The following is a 24,489-nucleotide window of genomic DNA, read 5'->3' on the forward strand; positions in this document are numbered from 1 at the left end:
GACTGGCTGAGATGGAGAACTTTCATATTTATCTTTTGCAACGAGGATTATGAGTATATAATTGGTCCATTTACTTTTGAATAAGTCCTCAACAATAAACGAAAAAAAATCCTTGGAATTAAGAATTGTAAGAAGAAATTGAATTGCAAAAATACTTAGCACGAATCCTCAATATATATTTTTTTAGATTCATTTAAAGACCTATTTATAATTTTCATTTTTAAACAAAGATTTTATACTTCATTTCAACTGATTTCCGGGAATGAATCAGCCTGTTCCGCATCTTATTTTTTTGTTATGTTGCACTGTACCTATGGATGACCTTTCACATTGTGAATCTGTTCCACGTAGTTAAAATAACTGCCAATAGATAGCGTGACAACACAACTTTCCTATGTTAATCGTTGAATTTTTCTGGCCTTTCGTTAGATGTCACTAATTTCGCTTCATCATCCGGGTATCTACTTGGAGGAACACCAGACATGGCGGGTGTTATCTTGGTTAAATGATGGTAATTGTTATATATTTTACATGTGAAGTAGATTTGTTTAGTGGAAACAAGAAGCTAAACAACGCGTATAAATGATATTTACTCATACAAAAGGTTAAAAATGCAGAATGTAGTACAAGGCTCTACATCAGATAACCAGAAACTTGAGAAAGTAAGTGTACAACACGAAGTAGGAAAATCGTCAACTCCCCAATCTTCCAACTCAAGTCCAACGAAGTCGGAAACAGAAACGTATTCGGAGTTGCAGCCGAGATTTATGACTGACTCATCAGACAGTGAAGGGGAAGACGATTCTGAGGTAAGAAAGAACTATTTTGATATGCAAGCTGTTATATTGTTGGCCACAACGGAAACGAGGTTTCAATGAACTTAGTAAGAGACATCTTGCGGCTTAATAATATTGTGCAAACGAGTATATGTGAGTTGGGCAATGTAATGAAGTGATCCTTTTACGTAATTACCTTTCATTAAATGATGTAGGACGTACAATATAAACTATATGTTTAAAAAATCCTTTGATAAGCCCAGGAAGCACGTTTTTACATAAATAAATAAAAAGTCCGTGCGAATGCATGTCAGAATTCCTTTATAATTACATGATATGCGAAAGTAATTCCGTAAGGTATTTTTCCATTCACAGTTTGTGCTATCGCATATTTTTGGCTTTGTTCGGAGCGAGTAACCATAGAAATTTCGTCGTAAAAATAGTTTCTAGATTATATGAACGTATAGTTGGTTATATATGAAACTTAGTTTGATACTAGCATATGGAGTGGGGTCTGGAGATTTCGTTGTTTATGGTAGCTTGTATTTATATTATATGTAACGGGAAATTTTGCACTAGGGAAACAACTGAATTTAATTATAGTTGTAACTATAAGAAATAAAGATTGGTTTGATTCGTAAACTGAAATCATACCATAGGTCACTGATTTGTAGTATTGAGGTTGATATTTCGATGAGGAAGTACAAGGTTGAACATTTATGAATTATGTCAACATAAATCCAGATAGGGATAATAAAACTAGACAATTGGATAGTAAATTCTTTGCCGTCAAATAAGAGGAGGGTTTGACAGGTATCTATGAAATGTATCTTAACTCTTCTACTCGTAGAATTCATATTTGTATATTATACAACATGGATATAAAAGATACGTTTTAGTAAGAATGCACCCCCTTTTCTTGAAGCAAATGAGCTATAGGTCTGACGGGAATGTTTCATGAAAGAATGGAAATAATAAGTTTTCTCCTTAGCTTCTCTTAATTCAGTATTTCGGATACTTTATAGCAGAAAGATAATTATAATGTATTCAGATTCTAAAGAAGTACATGATGGAATTGTAATAATTGATTTGGTCTTCATGAAAAACTTCCATATAAAAAAACTAAAATATGGATGTTTCTTTTTGAAGGTGAATTGCTTACACTTTAGGATAGATATTGTTCATTGTTTGAATTCTCTGCTTCGCTTAATTTGGTACAGATGTATTACACGGATCTATTCATAAATTCATTGCGTATATGCTTATTTTGTACTTAATCTACTTGCTGTATCTTAAACAAAATGATCATTTTTGGTGTGTGGATTTGCAGTCTTCTGAGCCTATTTAGTTTAGAAGGACTTCAGTGTACGTACTAAAGGAACTATTGGGCAAAAGACACTAACCACCTTGTGCTGGGTGGCCACCAGAAAATACGACTGCTGTCTAACCGAGTCAGAGCATTTGGCAGCACGAGTATTTGTCAGTGGTGGTGGGTATACTTATAAATGAGGATAGCGCAAAACTGTATATGGCATAAAAACGCTTACCTTACTTGTTGGATTACATATTTGTATGTTACTAAGGTCGTTATAGGTAATATCCCGATATGTTTTCATTGCTTGCGCTTTTGTCTTCTAAAATAACACGTTGCTTACGTAAATTTTTCAAATAAGTGTATTCCTTAACTCGAACATTTCAAAGTCATGAGTTACCACACTGACTTCAAATACGTCACTTCTCTTTGCATTCTATGATTGATGGTTACTTTATGAGCGAATCAGTGTGTAACATGATAGAATTTCATTGAAGGTCATTCCATGTCAAATCATCCAGCAAAATGTCTTTTATTTTTTAACCCACCAACTCAGAATTTCATGAAACTTCTGTCACTTAGTAGTACAAGGGTCAAACCTGTAAAGTTTTTCCTCCTCAAGCCAAATAGGTTTGGAGTTGGAGATTATGGCAAGGTTTTAGAACACATGTCCCACTTCCCATTTAGCTATAATAAAGATAGAAAGCAATGTGCCCTGCGGGGATCTAACCCGCCTTCACTCGCTGACCTCGCTCGGCAATACTGTATGAATTAAACATTAAACTTTGGTACAGAAAGAAACCAACCTAGCTACTAACCTATGGGGGGGGGGGGAGAACCTGTATTCTAGAACCTTCCCGGAGATTATCAAAGGTGACAAAAATTGTATATGTACACAGCTTCCAACTTTCTGCTTTCAGGCGGCGATCTAAATTGAACATGTTATAGCTCAAGATCTAACAAGCATAGCTGCGTGAATGTTTCCTCAGAGAATCATCAAAGTTTATATACATTAAAAAAAAAAAAAAAAATCAAGATAGCCAACTCATGTCTTTGTTTAAAAAAAATATAACGAATGTTATAACTCGCGTTGTTATGGAGTGAAAACACTGCATCACTAAACAAGAATTATTACAAAGAGTACTGGTGTTCTGCTGGGAATTTTTGCTTTCAGCTAAACTTAAGGCTTTTCTCTAAAGTTATGAAGAAAATTCAATAGGATTTTGGTGTATGTTAGTATTATTAGTAAATGTTATAAATTTATGAATTGTTAAATTACAATGTACTTAGTCTTAGCGTAAATACCATCTCAAAGTTTTAAGTATATTGACACAAAATGGTCAGAGTTACTTAAATATCCTATTTACATGGATGTATTATGAACTAAAATCACAAATAATTATTCCAAATGCCATCGTTAGCATGCACACAGTCCTTAAGTCGTTGTGGCCATTCACCAATTGCATTGCTTAACACTTCAACAAGAAAATGTGTAGTTGTCTTCCGAAGAGACCACTTTAAACTTTCAGTATTGGGATATGTCTCTTGCAACCCATCTCCTGATGCTTTTACCACAATTTGTAATTCAACGGTTTAGGTCTAGGCTTGCAGAAGGCCAATCTGAAGTGGAAATGAAGTACAAACATTTGCCACATTTGTCTGTGCTTTGTGGGCAGGGGCTGAGTCCTGCTCGAAGCTCAAATTCTGTCTATGGAAGAGGGCGTTGGTGAGTTTCTTGTCTAGTTTTTTAAGCACACACTCCTGGTACACTTTAGCTTACGTTTCGACTTCCTCTTCACAGAAGTGAAGTTCCATTGTGCCCTCGTAGCTGGCACCCCACCATCCCGTGACAGGCATGAGGAAGCCCCCTCGTGATCCATGAAGCCTTTCCACCAACTTCTCTAGAAGATGTGCCATATATCCTGTCATTTTTGGGCATTGAAAGTATTCTCAGCACTGAAAATGTTTTCATCAGTGAAAGTGATTCAATTTTGCCCATTTGCTGCGTAATGCTTAAGTAAGCACCTTGCTTTTAGGAGCTTCCGGCGCTTCAGTTCATTTGTCAGATGATGTCCTTTGCATTGCTTCTAAGCATGGAGTTCCAGGTCATTAGGTAATGTCCGAGCCAGACATTTCTTTAGATCACGAGCCATAACTGTTTCCTAACTAGATTTCGTTGGGCACGTGCCTCCACTACTTAAACAGCTTCTGGTATTAGTGCTTTGCGTAGTCTTTCTCGTTGCGGGTAATCTTCCAGAGTTCCTGTTTCAACAAAGCATTGGATAGTGCAGTAAACGAATTTTTCACTAATATTCAGCTTCTGGAGGGTTTTGAAAATCATCCCTGGTGATTTGCCTACTTTGTGCAGCGCTGTCATAGTCACACGGTTTTCTCTGCTCCCTCCATTCAATTTTGAACATTTAACTAACACCATTACACTTCTTTAGCTCATCCAGCAGTGACTCTTGGTTCACAATTCTGCTTTTGACGTCGCTTGCTTGTACGTGCTGAAGTACAGGCACCCTCAAAAATTGGGACAGTATTTATGGTAAGACTAGGTGTATGCTTGAACTGTGCTGTGGGGAAGTATCCCAAACCAGGACAAGAAAGACCCAGGTACACAATTACGACATAACCGGACACTACTTCTTACAAATATATAAATGCAAGGAGTTTGAACTCATCCACTTGTTTATTTTGAAATAAAAGTTTTACGTGTTCAATTCAAATTAATATCGCTGCAAAATTAGATAGATGTGAGGTGTTCAGTAATACATATGCATTTATAGGCAATATGATGAACAGTGTTGCTATCTTAAAAGTATATCTGCATTAAGTCTTAAATTCTACGACAGCTACTATTTGACATGTTTGGGAAATTTGGTACCTTGCACACTATTTCTTTAGCTTACTGATCATGAAGACAAGTTATTACAAACAGAAACAAATTTCTTTTAATATGCACTGGATCACTACTGTAGGCTTCTCTCTCTTTAATAAGTTCATGTGATGGATAGTACCTTCAGAAAGTTTTAAATCCTATGGTTGTAGAATCATTTGTATTAAGGGTGGTTTTCTGATGAAGTTTCACACACTCCTAAATTTGCTGTTAAAAAACGGTATGTGTGGCCAGAACTAGTTATTGATAGTTTCTCCAAAATCGTAAGATCATGAGAGAAACCAGCATATATCCGCTTGAGTTGAAGGACAGTAGAATGAACTAGTTGGACCAGGCGGGCCCATTAGTTAATCTGAGCATTACCTTCTGACCTGTTAATGTTACGTACTACACCAATGAACCATTTTTCACTATAGACACATGCAACATAACAGCCAGTATACAGTTTAGACACAATATTTTCAGACTTTTATCTGATTTTAGATTCAAAATTGAAAACTGAAAAATATTTTCATCCTTGTTACTACTTTAATTAGGTTACGTTACGTTTCCGAAAAGGTACTATTTCGATTAGACTTCTGAAATTAATCGCATGTCTTTAACTCTTACAACACGTTGTGTACGTCTTCCAACGTACCCCTCTTACCATTAAGTACTAACACTATCTCCAATCACATACATTTATTCCGTACTCTTTTCATATAATTCTTTACACCAACTTAATACGAGTGAAACTAACATTCTTTAAGACACTTTCTGTATTTGGTTCTTCCACAAAAGCATTCCAATACTAAGTCAATTAATAACACGCCTACGTAACCAATAAACAACAAACATTTTTCTTCTTAAATCAATAATTATTCATTTGTCTTTTTAACATATAAATTTAATGGCACTCTAAACAAAGTTTTTCTTGCCACTATTTATTTTTCATCCATTTATTGCTCATTTCTTGCCCTACAACATTCTCCCTGCCTTTTTTTAAGTCTTCATTTTTTTTTTTTTTTTTTTTTTTTTTTTGTTTGTTCAATTGCTATCATTCTATCCGCTTTTAGCTTAAATCTGTCAATCATCCTTCCATCATCTCCTTTTTCTGCTTTGTCTTTTTCAGTTTCCTTTTCGTCTCCATTGACTTTGTTCGTTTCCTGTTCAATCCTCTTCTCACCATTTTGTCATCCTTGTCTTCCCACTTATCTTCTGTGGTAATATATTTCTTAGTTTCTTCTTGTTTATTGGAATTCACTTTTTCTAGTACATCTATCTCCTCTAACTTCGTAAAACACTCATCATTTCCTTCTGATTTGCCTGTCCTCTTACCACGTACATCTTTTTGAATATCGGTTCGATCCCAGCCCGCGCCAACTGAACTCTGTGGTGGACAAACACCGTGTGCGTGGGTTTCCTCCCACTTTCTTCATTTAATTTCATTTTCAATATCTTCCTCATCTTTATCTGCAGTTATTATACAGTTTGCGTATATATGCTTGTATGGTTTGTGATTAAAATTCGTATCACTATTCCATCGACTTCCACTTCGGTCTTCGTCCTTTCGTAGCTGTACTTCATCCGAGTTGTACTTATAGTGTCCTGAGTGTGCGTTTATTTTATATGACTTCTATGTCCTTCCCTTGATATATCCTCTGATTCTCTACTTACTATCTGAAATTGTCTTCCTTCATGTATATTGACTCTTGGCTCTCTCTCGACCTCATAGTAAGAATTCAGCATGAAATCATCCATTGAGATAATATTTTGTTCTTTTTGTTCATCATTGGCTATCAAACCATCTAACGCTTGTTGGAATTCATCCATAATAAAAGTGTGTGTTTGTCTTCCTCCTGCAGAAATTCCTCCTCTGGCATCTGATTTAGTCTTCTTTTTTAACATTCATTTCTCTTTTAGGACAACATCTGGCGAAATGGTGATATTCTTCACAAGCTACACATCCATAGTTCTGCCTTATGGACTTTCCGGCAAAATTGGTGTTATATTGAACCGTACGATTTGTTGTTGAGCGCTGTGGTTCTAATCTTGAATCCGGAAGCTGATTGGTTCTCTTTAGTTCCCTAACCTCGTATCAGTACTATAAAATACTGTAACTTCTTTTTCTAATAATTCTATTTGGTTGGCAATATCTATAGCTGTATTCATGGTTAATTCTTTGGTAGACATCTTCCGAGCGACCTCACTTGCTAATCCGGAAACTATCTGGTCTCTCAGGGCGTCTTCTCTAAATTGTCCGAAGTTACACCGGTTGGCCTGCTTTTTTAATTGGAGTATATAATCTTGACATAGTTGACCAGGTTGTTGTTTCATATTATAAAATTTATATCTTTTCACTATGAAATTTGCTGTTTGCTGGAAATGTGTAACTAGAAGCTCTTTAATAGTATCATAGTTCAATTCTGGAACTCTTTTTGGTGCTGCCAACTCTTTCAGTATCTTATACACCGAGCTTCCTATCAATGATAACAAAATGCATACTTTTTTCTGTGATGGTACATCATTAGCTAAACAATATTGTTGATATCGTTCAATATATGTTTCCACATCAGGTTCGTCTACATCTAGCGGTGCAAAATATGATACTGACTTATGTTCTGCAATCCTGTATTTCGTAAATCCTTTTGTAACGCTCGTCGCCAAATTGTTACTACTTTAATTAGGTTGCGTTACGTTTCCGAAAATATACTATTTCGAATTAGACTTCTGAAATTAATCGCATATCTTTAACTCTTACAACACGTTGTGTACGTCTTCCAACGTACCCGTCTTACCATTAAGTACTAACACTATCTCCAATCACATACATTTATTCCGTACTCTTTTCATATAATTCTTTACACCAACTTAATACGAGTGAAACTCGAACATTCTTTAAGACACTTTTTATATTTGGTTCTTCCAGAAAAGCATTCCAATACTAAGTCAATTAATAACACGCCTACGTAACCAATAAACAACAAACATTTTTCTTCTTAAATCAATAATTATTCATTTGTCTTTTTAACATATAAATTTAATGGCACTCTAAACAAAGCCTTTCTTGCCACTATATATTTTTCATCCATTTGTTGTTCATTTCTTGCCCTACAATCCTGACTTGTTTTCTTCAATCTAACTTCGTGTGGAAACATGCCATGGAAGTCCCTTGTGCCAGGAATAGTTTTTGTATGCACAAATCGTGGCTGTAAGTGTGAACGAATGTGATCCACGTCCCTTTTTTCAATGGAAAATAATGTCGAATGTGTGCACTGCAGTTTGCAAACACACTGTCAACGGATGTAATTTGATCTTGTAATTGTCTTTGAAGGCTAGCTTTTGAAGTCACTTGACTGTGCCAGCAATTCCATCACAATATTTGCCATGATCTGTGGCAAAGAATGACCAAGAAGTTGTCAGCCCAAAATCTTCCTTGAGTTGGCATAAATTGACGAAGTTTTGTATTGCGGAGCACAACCATCGCTGAAACAAGTATATTTTCAACACAAAGTAATTGCTGCTTAATATAAGTGGCTGTTTCTGACTGAATTTTGTACACCATTTAAATTTCGTGATCTAGGTCATCTGATAAAAAGCAGTGACTGCTTTTTTGTGATACATCATAATTAGATGAACTTCACAGAGGCTTTGAGTCCAATGTATTCTTGTGCTTCATTTTGAATGACAATGGTTTTCACTAAAATCCAGAAAAGCAATAACTGCTCTAACACCGGTTGGCCCTTTCGTTGGGGTACGAGGAGCTCAAGCTTTGACACTATCGTTTCCATAAAATCATCGACATTTGCAGTGAGAGTTTGCATTTCTGTTCTGTCGGTGTTGACCCACTGGTGATATTCAGTTACATGATCTGGATCGCAGCACAACTTACTAAAGAGATGATGGTTTAGGTTTTCTGGAGAAAGACAGTGTTCGCATTGTTGGAGCCTACAGGCAGAATACCCATCGTTGTACACAAGAAATGAAATAATTCTTTGCTGTAGCTACCATAACCTAGAGCATGAACATTTTGATGGATAGTGCAGACACAGATTGCATGGGTTCCTGGACTTCTACCAAAACACACCATTTTGGGCGTAGAGAACAGAACTTGGAAAACTCTACTTTGAATTGAGGATACTTTCCCCTAAATGAACAGTAGTTACGTAAGTTGCATGGCAATTTTTTTTTTTTTTTTTTTTTCCTGGTTGTACACATTCCTGGATATGCTGACTCCATCTTTAATTCCTGACATTTGCCTGGAGAACTGATCATCCCAATAGAAATCTTGAATCACTTGCACAGTTTCTTCAGGTAGTTTCTTCCCTCGTGTGAGATATGATACTGCAAAGATTCTGTATTCCAATGTAACTTTTCTTGCCTGCTGAACCATGTACTCTAAAACTTCGAATCATTTGCAGTCTTCTTTCTGGACCGCGATTCAGGGGTCAGTTTGAAAATTCCGAGTTTTCGTTGTCTGTTCACTGTGGGCAATTTCTGTTTCATTAAAAGAACCAAGTAAGTAAATCTGTAGCCTTCTTTTCCAGTTTATGTTCGCATTTTCAGTCACTATCGGTGCTTCAGCTATCATCAGATTCAACTTCTAAAACTTTGGATGTCTCGTTTGCTACAGCTTCTGCAAGCTTCTGCACTTTACGTTTCCCATATTTAGGTTTTGCACAAGTTGGTACAGAATACATCTTCATTGGTGACTTTTGCAAATCGTTTAAGTTCTGTCAAGTACAACTCGAGTTTCTTCTTTCGCTGCTTCAGCGTTCAGTTCCTGAGTGACATCACTGTTTTCTAATTTCTGAGATAAAACGTCATCAGCTTGTAAAATGTGTATATATAACTTCTTCCTACACGATGCATATATTTTGTGTCCACAGATTAAATGAACGCCTGCCGTGTCTGTTACTCTTTTCCTGTACTGTGAAGAGATTGTACGCAGTGTGTGCTTAACTGGAACGCTGTAATTTCATGGGGTCGTAGGATGATCTGAAACAGTTCATATTTCCTCAAATACAATGCATCGTGATGCCAGCAGACTATCTGCAGATCTCCTGCCTTAGGCACAAGAAACGTTTGATTTTTTGACAGTATTTTTTCTACACTTCTAATCAGGGTGGATTGATTTAAATCAGTCTGATTTAAATCACGATTTTAATCAAGATTTAAATCACTTGATTTTTTAAATAAAAATCGTTGATTTAAATCAAATTCCGAAATAAATTAATTGAAAGTGAAAATAAGTAAAATCCCGTTTCTGTTCTGTTATTTCGACTATGGAAGATAATAATCATAGTACAATGAGACTCAAATGTATGTACAGCACAGTGTGAAAACGAGTATCATGCAGAGGATGATTAGGGAAAATCCCACTTTGAACGGGTAACGGAAGAATCCTGCTTTCTTCTCTTCGTAACATAATCGTTAACTATTCGAACGGAGAAATCACCATTGATATTTAAGACAAAAATTATTTTGTGTCCACGTCTATTTGTTTATTTTTAAATAATAGTGGCGTATTTAGAGGGGCCTGATCCCCTTTCCGAAACAAAAAAATTAAAACTTCAGGCGAAATTTATGTACTAAATACATAGAAGTTCCTCGGGATCGTAATATGGTAAATTTTGGATGCGTTAAAATATCGAATAATACTTTTGATAAAGTGGATTCTTTCAAATATCTAGGACCAGCATTAACAGACGAAAACGATATTTACGAAGAAATAAAATGTCGACTAAAAGCAGGGAATTCTTGTTATTATTCAGTTCAAAATCTCTTGTCACGAATTCTTTCCAGGAATTTGAAGATTAAAATATATACGACTGTTGTTCTCAGGGTGTCTACCAAGCAAGCATAATTAAATTCCCTGACTTTCCCTGACAAAATTATAATTTTCCCTGACTCTGTCATTCTTTTTTTCTTAGTGTAACTCACGAAAAGTAACTTATAGTTAAATAATGAAAATGAAATCTTTCAGTTTTACGTCCCATGATTATGCCGGTTAGGCTAAAGGAGACTGTGATGATGAGAGATGAATGAAATGAAAAAGTGGGAGGAAACGGGAGAACCCCGAGAAAATCCACGAGCACGGTGTTTGTCCACCACAAACTACACAGGGCGTGAGCTGGGATCGAACCAGGGACCCCAAGCACCGGAGGAGAACGCTCTACCAGTGAGCCAGCGCGCCCCCAACTTATATTTAATGTGAACTGTAAGTTTTCATCATTGTTTATATGCTTATACAATATTCTACAAACCTACAAACGAACCAATTCATTTACCTGTAATTTATGACTATTTTAGTGACATTCCTTCATCCCTCACAGCCTGGGAAAGATTTTTCCCTGAAAGAATGAAATTCCCTGACTTTCCCTGACTGGTATACACCCTGGTTCTGTATGGTTGCGAAACATGGTCGCTTACTATGACGGAAGAACGTAGACTGAAAGTATTTGAGAACAAGATCCTGAGACGAATATTAAGACCCAAGAGGAACGGGAATGTCGGAAACTTCATAACGAGGAACTACATAATTTATACGGTTTACCAAACATTGTTAGGGTCATCAAGTCTAGGAGACTCAGGTGGGCAGGTCATGTAGCAAGGATGGAAGAAAATAGGAACATTTTCAAATTCTTAACTGGAAGACCAATCGGCAAACGACCATTAGGAAGATCTAGGGACAGATGGGATGACAATATTAAGATGGATCTCGCAGAAATAGGAATACAAAGTAGAAACTGGATCCAGTTGGCTAAGGATAGAAGTGGAGAGTTTTCGTGAACGGCATTGAACCTCCGGGTTCCATAGGCCATAGAGTTAATTAGTTAATTTTAGGCGAAATTTATGTACTTTACATGTATTTCGTGTCGCTGGCTATTTCCGATTTTTTAAAAATATACCCCTGCCAAATATCAGTAACTTTCGTGAAAAGAAAAGTTTCATGTTGATAAACGTTGCTGTTTGTTTTTCCCTTAATGCTTAAGAAACATTGTTTGGGATTGAAAAAGGTTAACGATTAGGAATTAATTCAAAATTAAACCAAAACACTTTCACTTAAATGGTATAATTATCATTTAGTATTAATTCCTAATGTATTTTCTCCAGTTCGCGACTTGCATTATACGAGGAGAAAGATTTGATTTAAATCAAAAAAATCGATTTAAATCAAAAAAATCAACAAAAATGATTTTTATTTAAAAAATCATGATTTTTTTCCACCCTGCTTCTAATTCCCTTGCTCTTTGTGTTTGGTCTAAGGAGAAAAAACTACACAGGTTGTGACTTTCGTGCTACTAGGTTGTGACAGAAGTTTTATGAAAATTTGAAATGGTGGGTAAATGATCGGGTTGAACTGACATGAAGTGACGGCTTTTACTTATTTCTTCGTAGACGCAGCGTGCTTAGCTTATTTACTAAATGGTCTATTAAAATGTTATTACAAATTTTCTCTTTAAATATTTCAGATATGTGGACCCGTCGAGTAAATCTGTAGCAGTAATTTTAATACGTTAACTATCATGTAAGAAAATCACCGAAATCGTAGAACGTAAGTCAGTAAAGTCTAAGCACGAAGCGTGCAATGAAAATAAATACGAGTACACAATTCTTGAACAACAAGTTAGAAAATAACATTTAAACAATAGATAGAAACTGATGTAAATAAAAAAAAACTAACTTCTTCTCTCCTTGGTATTCCTCCTTACTACTTTTAATCTTTTACAAATATTTTTAAAGGAACACTGACGCCATTATTTTTACGTTCGAAATTGCGTCTTCCGTGAATACAAATCAATGTTCTTGATTCAATCCAATAATTTTATGATAGTGAACAATGATAAAGGTGAACAATACATAAATATATGTTCCTTTCAAAATCTCCTTAACCCATGACTACATAAAGTTTATTACTGTTGTCTTCCTGACTTTTGTCTAGTTTATAATCCGAGAACCACAGATATCAACTGTTGAGTGTCAAGCATAGGAAGCACTACTGTCATGGTAGACGATATGTGTAGCCACGATACAGTGGAGAAACATACTGTTATCAGACATTTACAGACTTCAGTTTTATATTGGTACGATATTCAGCATACGGGAAGGGCCGCGGTGGCTCAGTGGACGAGCGTTCACCTCTGGTGCGTGGGGTCACGGGTTCAAATCCTGCTCCCGCCAAGTGAACTTTGTGATGGACAAACACCGTGTGCGTGGGTTTCCTCGAGGTTCTCCCGTTTCCTCCCACTTTCTTCATTGCACCATTTCATGCATTTCTCATCGTCACCGTCTCCTTTAGCCTAGCCGGCATAACCGTGGGGCGTAAAACTCAAAAATTTCATTTTACTTTCAGTATACGAGAGTATTTCAGCTTTTTGGTTATACCTATATACAGGGTCGACCATTTATCTTCATACCCCTTGTAATTTTTAAACTAATGGACAAAAAACGCCGAAATTTTGTGCTGTGCAAATATCAGTAGCTGGACATTGTTTGGCATACTCTGTGATACCATAAGGTTTAACAGCGTTTCAAGTTTTTTTCAATGGCACCGTCAGGTTGTTACATATTCTAAATCTACATTTAAAAGGAAAACATACCACACTTGTCAAACTAAAATTGCTACAGTATCACAGATATCTAAAGTTTGGTTGCCTCTGGAGGAGCAATAACGTATGAGACAGACGGAACAAAGTACACCCAAAATACTTTAGAGCAGTGTTTCTCAAAGTGTAGGCCGCAGGCCTTTTATTTGGGGGCCGCGAGAAGTTTTTCCTTTTAATTGTGAAGATTTTATTTTGATGCAGAAACATATGTTGTAAAGTAAGTATCATTCAGAAAATGAAAATTGAAAGCGTTTGTTAATTACGTGAAGAGTAAGTGCTTACTTAGAGCCCTACCCTGTTGTACAATCAGTAGGGATGCTGGGTTAGGATGGAAGAGAATGGGTAAGTTAAAATCTGTCACGAGGTAGGGCATTGCGTTGAGAATAGTCTTAGCTCTGTGTTACCTTCATATGGAAAAATTACAGATATGATTTACAAAATTTAATTGGTTTGAAATACCACCATTTCGTAGAATCAAATGTGTATTTGAATAAAAGTGGGTGGGCCACAGACTACTTTTTAATATTTAGTGTGGGTTGCAGTAACAAGTTTGAGAACCACTGCTTTAGAGTCTAATAGTTTGATCAGGATATAACGAATTTCGAATGAATACGAACAAAGTTACAAAGGATTGAAAATTTTTATTTCGGAAAACTGCTTAGATAACTATTCCGTCCAATTTCGTAGACAGGGCCCAAAATTTCTGGTCGCCATTGGCAACTAGAAATTTAGATCTGACGGCTAGTGTTCGGTAGGTCACTGGATGATTTGCTAACAATTTTCATAAATGGCCATTCACTTAAGACTTTGATCCGAAAACTGCAATCGACAACTATTACCGTACTTCAGTGCAAAGAGAGCGTTACACAAACGTGAAGTCTTGTGGTAAGATATTTTTTAACATGTATATGAATTGTCCAATTCAAAATTGATTATCCTGAATCTGATTGTCTGGTTTTGAAATTTTATACTCTGATGTAATGTTTCTTTGTTAAACCAAAAGGCCGCGGGAAGGTGGGAGGGAAGGACCTCTCATAATTTGTACGTGAGAGATGCTGGCGACCATCATTTTTGGATTGGCGAGTGCGTCTCACTGAAATTTTGCGTCCTGTCGTATATGGTTTTCAATACATGTGAAGATCACAATATCGTTTACAGCAATTCAATATCTCAAACCGTTCTGGAGATTTGCAATACTGCTTAAGCAAAGTAAATCAAAAATTGTTTTAAAAAATCTCCGACAAATACACCATTTTAAGCAATATATTGAATTTTACCATTTTTTATAACTCGAATGGTTTGAGATCAAATCGCTGCAAGCTGCATTGTGGTCTTTATGTTTATTGAAAATTCTGTACATGATTGGATGTGATACTTACCCAGCCACCTTTTCGAAATAAAGACTTTGGAAAAAAGTCAAATTTCAATTCGTTGTAAATTATTTTCTTCGAAATACGTCATATAATAACCATAGTATTCGGCTTTAAGGTACTTCAGATGTTATTACCCAGTCCATCTCAAGTGCCTTGTTACTGTTGTAGAACCCTTCAAAATTTCGTCGTTTTTCGATGTTTGTGATACTATAGTATCCTTAGTTTGCAACACTTTATGACAGGTGTTGTGTTGTATGTTTTCCTTTTACATGTAGATTTGGAATACAGACATTGTCAAAAGTCTGAGCACACTATTGATGCTTCAGAATTTTGCAAATAAGACAATGTGTCCGTAAGAAAGCATTTTGGGGCGGTAACTTTGTACTACAACGAGATTACCATTCCAAACATTCTTCCAAGCTATACATAATTATCTGCAGTGCAGTTTACATTCCCAACAAATGGAATAGTCACTACAATCAGCTAATTTGTTACTCATCGAGCTCTTGCAAGATGAACTTTACAGAACAGTCCGTAAATAGGTGTCAACGATTATTGAAGTTGTTTGGAAGGCTCTTCAGAGCCACTGGAGTCGCATAGCTGTGCTAAAGGATAAATTATGGGAAAAAAATCCTGGAATTTGTCATACTCTTATCAAGGCTAAGGGTCGGCATTTCATTGAATGCAAACACATTCAATAAATTTGTCTCAGTAGAAAATGTAGATGAATGAGTATATTTTATCTTAATGATGATAATTTTACAGAACAAGTCAAACTAACTAGATTTTGTACGGATATATGTTTTGAATAAAAATGTGAAAAATCACTTGAGATGAACCCCCATGTTACACTTGCTCTTCCAGACAGCTGTTTTATAGATTTTCTTACTTTTGATATCTCGTTGCGGCAAAGGTTGAATCCATCAAAATGCACATGTGGTACCGATGTTTGAAATCGTTTTTCCGGATGTGGCATGCATATTTTCAACATTGTAATGGCTATAGATCTTAGAAATGATGATGAGGAACGTGTGTGCATTCTCTACTGTAATTTTGTGTCAATAGCTAGTAATGAAATGCAAACGTGAACAAAATATCTAAATAAAGGTCACCACTTTTTAATATACTATATATATATATATATATATATATAATATATGTGTGTGTGTGTGAGTGAGTGAGAGTGAGAGAGATATTCGTGTATAAAATATGGCTACATTCTGCTGTAAATTAACGTTCTTCATCTATACAACTATTACCATTGTAAATTTGCCATTTATGTGTTGTTCTTAACGTCTGCCGTCTGGGTGAACAGATTATTGTTGTGGTCATCATCCGATTTCTCGCTATTCTCTCGGATTTCTTTTGTATCAATCAGCAAAAATATAAAATTCAAATGGTCTTGTTCGCTTTTTGTTTTATAAAATGGCCGAAATTTCAGTTACAGTCGAACAGAAAGAAAGATAAAATATAATACAAGTCCCAAATTAAAGATTGACAGTTGGTAGCATTCTCAGACAGAAACATAATGCAGCATAATCAGTTCATTTAAGTTATTCATTTTCTTCTTTCATACCAGTACACACTATAGTAAAACAAAATATCTTTAAGATACATTCAAAATTGCATATACAGGGTCAGATAGATACAATCTTTTATTATATGTCCTACAGTGATACTACATAAGGAATGTAAAGGACTAGAGTGGTAATTGATAAATAACATAATCTGCTTTATGACAAAATAACCCAAGTCTTGTTTCATTTAGTTCATATTTTGTTTATTTTTTGAAAATCACATCTGTGAGATAACCGCCTTCCTTTGTGGTGCACTACGATCTAAACTGTCCATTACTTTCACCAGCGATGCAAGTGGAATTGCCCTGACATCTTCACTAATGCAACACTTCATGTCTCCTAAGTTAGGGTCACCTGATGCAAACACTTAGTTCTCGAGGTGCCCCCACAGAAAGAAATCCCAAACACTCAGATCGGGGGATCTGGCTAGTCACAGTATGTTCTCAAAACATGAGATGATTTTGTCCGCGAACATCATACGTAATATTACGATCGTGCTTCGAGCAGTATGCGCAGTTGCCCTATCTTGCTGGAAGTAACCTGATGACAATCCAGCGCCCTGTTTCTGTATTCAGGAATCACGAAAGTCGTCAGTGACTGCGTTCCGAAATTATTGTGACTGTGTTTTCGTGATGATCCTCAGAAAGAGGGTGCAGTCATTCTGGAAACTGAAACACAGCACCAAACCATCGCCTTTTCATTTTTGAGCGGTTTTTCGTAGTAGAAATCCTGTAGATTCACATTACTCCAGTATCGGATGTTTTGTTTGTTGACTTGGCCTGTCAATTCAGTGTGCCTCATCCGACATAATCAGGCTGGGAAGGTCTCTATTCTTGTCCAATAAGTCGATAAAATCTGTACTGAATAGTTTCCGGGAAGCTTAGTTGCGCTTGGGTAACTTATGGGTCACCCGCATCTTGTACGGATGATAACTTAAATCGCAATGGGGAATGTGGCGCAAACTTCTGTCTGATATGTGTAAAACTGCAGCATGTTTGTTTACTGAACGCCTAGGACTTGTCAATAGCATTCCGTACTCTCTCAATATTTTCCGGTCCCCCCACTGTCCTCGGCTTTCCCGATGGCTTCTTATTCGTGGTACTTGCTGTATCACGAAACTGATCAATCCACCTCCGAATGGTGTGTTGTTCTGCTACTCTTTCATTTCTTCCAAATGTTGAAGTTCTGTCGAATCTTCCGCTGCGTGGCTACTACACTGTCAACTTGTGAAATACGTTTCAATCACAAAAGCACGATGCGTCTTGGTCGAACTCTTCATCGTATCTAAAATGGCGCCCTTCCTTCGGGTGTTCTAACAATGGTGCCCACGGACCACAGAGTATTATTCTACAAGTCAAAATAAAGAAATATATATATATTTCTATACCTTTCGACTCCTCGTCTGGAGGCACAAATTACATTATGGGGCAACGTCGCAAATAAGCCATACATTAGATCTACCAATCTATCAAATAGTAATATCGATTGTTTCCAGATGGAGCTAAAGTCGATATTGACACTGGCATCACTTATAAGTGTAGCAGTGGATTCAGCTGCTTGTATTCGTAGAGTAATGCTCATGTCTCCAAGTTGATCTGCTACGTTGCCACATTGTGAAATTTCGATTCCCCATAGCGGCTGAAGGAGGCCCTGGAGGGCATACCATCACATAACATTTTCGCTTTTCTCTCTATTTCTCTTAAATCATGCAATTGCGAGAACTTGTAATTACAGATACTAAAAGCTGTTGCTGTAATGCTAAAAAGTAGAAGGAAAACAACAATAATTTCCATAAATACGCCATTTTCAGCACTGTTGCGAACTTTATCAATGTTTATCGTATCTCCGGAACGATTTGAGATACCGAAGTGCTATAAACGGCAAAGTAATACGGTGTATGTACATACATTGCAAACCATACAATAAACTAGATATGATACCTAAGCATTTCTTCGAAGTAAAGCCTTTTGAAAATTTCAAAATTTTCAGTCCTTGTAACTTCGTTCCTTTCATTCGAAACAAGTATACTATGACCATGGTATCCAACGCTAAGGTACTTTCGGTGTGCGTTATTCTGTCCATCTTCGTTGTGCCGAACTTTGGATGTTTGTGATACTACAATTTCCTTAATTTGCAACACAGAATAATAAAAGTGGTGTTTTGAATGTTCATGTGACATGTATATTTGAAATATGTAATATACTGACGTAGTGGTGCTATTAAAAAAACGTAATTTTATATTGAGTTGGCAACACTGTTCATCAGTGATGTTACAAAATACCTTGCACGTTGCCCCCTCCCTATAGTTTCTTGGTGCAAAATTTCACTTCTCTGCCTTTTACGATTTCTGAGATATTTACTACTACCATGATAAATGGACCACCCTATATATATATATATAATATTACCTCAAGGGATCGTAATAATTAATATATGCACACATTAGAGTGAGTACAAACTATAATAATAGGAAAATTAATTGAATTACTCAAAAATTTCAACTTATCTGGATGCATAGTCATATAAACGAAAAAGGTTATAGCTGTGCGGACAAGAAACGCTACTGATCCATTTCGAAATCATCTTCCGTGACAGAACACATTGTTATCAATAGTAAACCAGAATTAGTTCCTGTGTTATTCTGAGACAGTGAAATGTGAGAAACTCAAAAGTGTAGTCAAGGGGTCAAAACCCCTTGATTAGATCAATTTGTCCGCATGCAATTTATTGCACGTCATGCAGTGAGATAAATAAAAAAAATAAGCTTCTGAAGAGTCGTGTATTAATTTATGGCAATAACAATAATATTTTTTCGTGAAGTCTACTCAATAGCTTTCCCATATTCATGTGTTTCAAACAATACATTAAGCAAGACTCAAAAAGTTGCATTATTCTACCATACTAAACACTTAGTATGTCTTCAACGAGAGCAGCGTATAGTATGTAGCAAGCCTTGGTTTTGATAGATTGGCCACTTGCCAACTTAATACTTTCATCTGTATTAGGTATTTTCATTTTATTATTATTAGTTTTATGACTGGTACAATTTACGTTAATTCTTCCATTGTTAAACTTTCCATTGAAAACTAAATCTAAACTTCTAATTTGTACTAATAAAAGACTACAGATTAAAAAAAAAAAAAAAAAAAGCTTGAGAATCTAGAAGTTTGAAGATTCAATTTTCCATGTATAAATTTCAACTTGTAAACATTTAAGAAAAATACTGTATGAAAAGTAATTAGTCTAATAATAATAATAATAATAATTATTATTATTATTATTATTATTGAATTTAAGAATGTATTTAATTAGTATTAAAAGATTTGAATGGATAGATTATTTTCATTTGGAAGAAAGTAAGCATTAACATACAATAAATGTGGAATGCATTAATTACGTTAGTTAAAGCCAGGCAAATAGACGTAGGAAACCTGGAATTCAAAAATAGTTTACACTGATAAAACAAACAAATTGACTCAATTATTTTACGAATTGCAGAGGATGGAGAAGAAGTAGCTTAAAAGAGAAACGTTACTTTCACTTCCCCTTTTCTCAGAATACACATTAGTCCAGAATCAAATTCTAGGTGGCCAAAATTCATTTCAAATAGCTGGTGGCTACAAATTGCTACAGAGGGGTTTTCAGGGTTGCTGATTTCAAATCTGGTAAAGTTTTGTTAAAAAATCAAGATGGCGGATCCAAGATGGCGGACAATTGAAACATTTCCTTCTATCGCTCAAGAGTGAGTGTCGGGGGGTTTTCGGGGTCGCTGATTTCAAATCTGATAACAGCTTTTTGTTTAAAATTCAAAATGGCGGATCCAAGATGGCGGACTATTCGTAAAATTAACTATATGGCTCCTTGAATATGAGTTAAGGTTATTGAAAATAAATAAATGTTACTGGAAACTGCAACAATAAGTTTTAGAAAGTAAACAAACAATTTGAAGTATGTAATTTATTCTAAAATGAGATAATAAAGATCACTAAAGAATTTTAACTAAGAAAAAATATATCACATAAATCACCGTCTATTCAGCTGTCCAAAGTATTTTCTTCGTCCTCGGATTGTTCATAGTTCTTCACCCTCACTGCTATCTTCTTCTGTTCTCGTGTCTGACTCTTTCGGGAGCAATAGCAGAGCTTTTACCTCCTCCGGTAGAGTTGTACGCTTATTTCTTGTTGCTCTCCTAAGATTGGTTATTACTGGATCTGAATCCACGAGTAACTGATGAACTAAATCTGTCGTGGTATACATGCATGAATCTTTTCGAGTATGATGCATACGAAACTGTTTGTATTTTTTATTGCAGACTCCTGAGCTTCTTCCGATAACATACCTATTGGAAAGATGGCGCTTTTAATAACTTCTGCTCCGTGCATTAAAATCTTGTGAACGCTAACAGGCATTCTGTACCACCCGTATAGATTGACAAATCTCCTTGCCGTTTCCTCTGTATATTTAGCGAAGGCTTCTCCATTGATAACCTCTCCACTTGAAATTGCAATCATTATGTTTCCAAATCTTCGAATCAAGTCTTCATCAAATCCTGTTATATCTGAAGACTGTTGGGCATTATGAAAAAAACGTCGGGCAACGTTGCCGGTATTAGAAGTCCCGACTTTTCCTGCTAGCACCTTATATATGTGTAGGCCTGTTTCATTCCGGAATCGGGTCTGAATTTCTTTTTTGATCATCTTCATTTCCTGTCGCTGAGCTTCAGTAGCTCCTCTTATTGTCGGAGCTTTTAAGTTTTTTTTTTATACGAAACTTTTAACACTAAATCTAAAAAATTAATCCAACTGTGAAGAGGAGATAAACCATACTCTAAGGTTTCAGGATTAATATTAAACTTTTTTTAAATTTTGTAAATCATTCATCTCTTTCGGTGTGCATTTACAAATATAACATATTTGACTTCCAGTGTTTGTCAATGCATTTATAATTTTTCCGTCTATCATAGTAAAAAGGACCTTATATTCATCTAAAATAGGATTATTTTGGAATTCTACATACACTTGAAAAGGAACCAAATCATTTACTTCTGCTTTCATTTGATTCACTTGGTTTTTAATCACTTCGGCAGTTTCTTTAACATATATAAATTTTATAGGACGGCACAATTTTGTTGACGATGGCCTATCATTGATCCAGATGACCTGCTGTTCTTCATTACTTAAAGTACCCTCAAGTTTTAAAGGGACCATAGAAAATAAAAACAGATTTCCACTTTGCAGACTTGAAGTTTGAGAGTCACCTTCTTCATGTTCATCGTCGATATCCAGTGCTTCATCTTGGTCTTGTGCTGCATCCGGAGTTTCTTCTGGTGCATGTGGTCGTTTTCTCCCCCCTTTTCCTTTCTCCTTTTGTCACATTGTGTCGGCTGCCAGAGGTTTGCCTTTATCGTCTGGCGGGAGTTCATTAGAATGTACAGTTTTTGGAGGTACATACATGTATTCGCTGTGTCCTGAGCTACCGTCGCAGCCATATTTTACAGTTAAAACCACTTTCTTTCATTCTAAATGTGGGAGCGCTTCCACTGTTGTCCAGTCTGCTATTTTTATAAGCCTTACGGCAGTGTGATCTAATAACTTTTGAAGAGGAATTCTGGCTCCTTCTAGACTCACTTCAATCCCTTCAGGATAGCAGCGATTTTTTGCTTCCACTATTTTGTTGTACGGAGGGTGAAAGTTTTTCAAATTATGTTCTATGGCCCCTTTTCGTAATGTGATGTAGCTATGCTTTGACAACTTACCATCCATCACCAATGCCAGGGCTTGGTCATCTGTGTATTGAGTCACTTCGGTTGACCTATCCATGCTTTGTTTGTATGCTCTTCTGATTTTTATAGGTCTCGTAGGCGAACCTTGCAACACATCTTTTAACAAATCGGCGGCTGCTCGCTTTCCCTCGTCTCGTAGATAAGACATTGACAAAGTTGTCGCCTCTTCCACTGACACATCACCTTTCAATTTTTGTATTTTTCGCCTTTTCGAACGCTCACTACTTTCCTCGAAACTCTTTGAAGGTCTTCCAGGACACGCTGCAACTTTCGGTGTTATCTCGAATTTTGTTTCTAGCCACTCTGAATGTTTCACTAAAAATTTGTTTCTGCTGTGATCTGCTGCTTTCCAATACTTGTGTAGTGTTGCACAAAAGTTAGCTACTTTTGATGTTTAAAGTTCTTCGTCGATTACACCTGTGTTCAAATTGTGTATATAGGCGACAAGATAATCCCTTGTGGCTCTTGTAGCAGGCCCCTGTGGGTTAATTTGGTTCCTCCACTGCTCAAAAAGAGTCTTAAAAGTAATAACTTCTTCCATGATCAAATAAAGAAAAAGATTTATGTCACACAGTTTTAAACAATAATCATACAAAGTCGATTACATATAATTTTCCTCAACGGTTTTCACCTATAGCTGCATTATGTCCATTTATCTGACACCGGCGGCGCACGGCGGCAACGAAACCCACTTCACTGCACTTAATATTGACAAAACAATATGAAAATGTCGAAATCTTTTGGCAGTAATAGGCACTTTTTTTTCTCAGTCTAATAATTACGAAATGTAAACAAAAACACTATATGTTTACATCACTCGTCCATCCTTTAAAGCAACTTGACAAAAAAGCAAACTGATTACACAAATTATAAGCTTTAGGAACTTATTAACTAAAGAAAATCGCAAAAGGCTTACATTCGACTCGTAAACGATAAGCCACAGTCACAACAACTATGAAAATCATGACTAAGCGAACGCGTCATCCGTTGCTCTTTCTTTCAGCGACAGTGGCGCCATGCGGCGAAGAGAAGAAAACTTAAAAATGTACAGAATTATTCAGGTATATAATAAAGAAACACTGTAGCACAAATTGCGCCTAAGAATTGCATTTCTATTTTTTCGTTTTTGGCCACCTAGAATTTGATTCTGGACCAGTGTGGAATATGCATCAGCCACCACCAGTTACAGATTGCACTTATGTCTATCAAGGCTAGCTTGTCAAATTTGTTGGTGTGTAGTCTAATCAGGGTTGAAAAAACAGCCTAGTAGAAATCTTTCAGTTTAAAGTCCCACGATTATGCCCTTTATTCTAAGGGAGACTATGATTAAAACAAGTTAATGATGAAAGAATTGATGGAATGAGAAAGTGGGAGGAGACGGAGAAAACTCTCGAACATGATGTTATCCAGCACAAACTTATTTGGCCACGGATCGAACCAAGGACCATCCGCACCAAAGCCAAGCGCTCTGCCACTGAGCCACAGTGCCTCCCTTGGGCAAAATTGGGTTATATTAAAATTTGTACGTACATTTGAAGCCGTGTTCCTACTTAAAATACTAATTTAGCCATTCACGTTCTGTCTTACACGTGAACGTACGGAATTTCCTTTCTACGGAAAGAAAATCCATGAAGCCCCATCCCCATTTTGTGACACACTATGCACTATTGGCAGTCGCTTATAGCAGGTAGTCTAAAAAGTATTTATCCTTTTCCACATGAGATCGCGTTTATGTACCAGATCGCAGGATATATGGGTCGCAGTAAGGCCTATTATCATTTGATAATTGACACTTCAAACTAGTAGATGTACAAGAAGTGTTGTGGTTCTTAACACTTAGCAGAAACGTGAAGTGTTGCGCCGGAAAGATGAGTGAATTTTCGCCAAATCCACGCTATATTTTAAAACCTTATTTCGATAAAGGCGCAAATCCTACTCAGGCCCTTGAAGATTTGAGCTGTTTATGGGCAAGATACGTTATCAAACGCAAGTCAAAAGGACTTCAGTTCAGTGGTAGAGCGTTTAACTCTGGTGCGTAGGGTCCATGGTTCGATCCCAGCGTGGCGGACAAACGCCGTATGCGTGGGTTTTCTTAGGGTTCTCCCATTTCCTGTCACTTTTTCATTCCACCATTTCATTCATTTCTCATCACAGTCTCCTTAATCCCACCCGGCATAACTGT

At 36.4% G+C, this 24,489-nt stretch overlaps 1 protein-coding gene across 3 annotated transcripts in view; it reads left to right on the top strand.

Annotated features, from left to right (window-relative positions):
* The first annotated feature begins 432 nt into the window (after positions 1-432).
* LOC145676470 (ankyrin repeat domain-containing protein 17-like) overlaps positions 433-24,489 on the top strand; it is a 151,530-nt gene continuing 127,473 nt past the window's right edge. For all 3 annotated transcript variants that reach the window (XM_081747272.1, XM_081747273.1, XM_081747274.1), the window contains exon 1: positions 433-809. In XM_081747272.1, the coding sequence (XP_081603398.1) occupies positions 612-809 (198 nt within the window). In that variant the 5' untranslated portion in view covers positions 433-611. The remainder of the gene's footprint in view (positions 810-24,489) is intronic.

The sequence above is a fragment of the Thermobia domestica genome, unplaced genomic scaffold, assembly GCF_964235325.1.
Source record: "Thermobia domestica unplaced genomic scaffold, izTheDome1.hap1.1 HAP1_SCAFFOLD_153, whole genome shotgun sequence".
NCBI lineage: Eukaryota > Metazoa > Arthropoda > Insecta > Zygentoma > Lepismatidae > Thermobia > Thermobia domestica.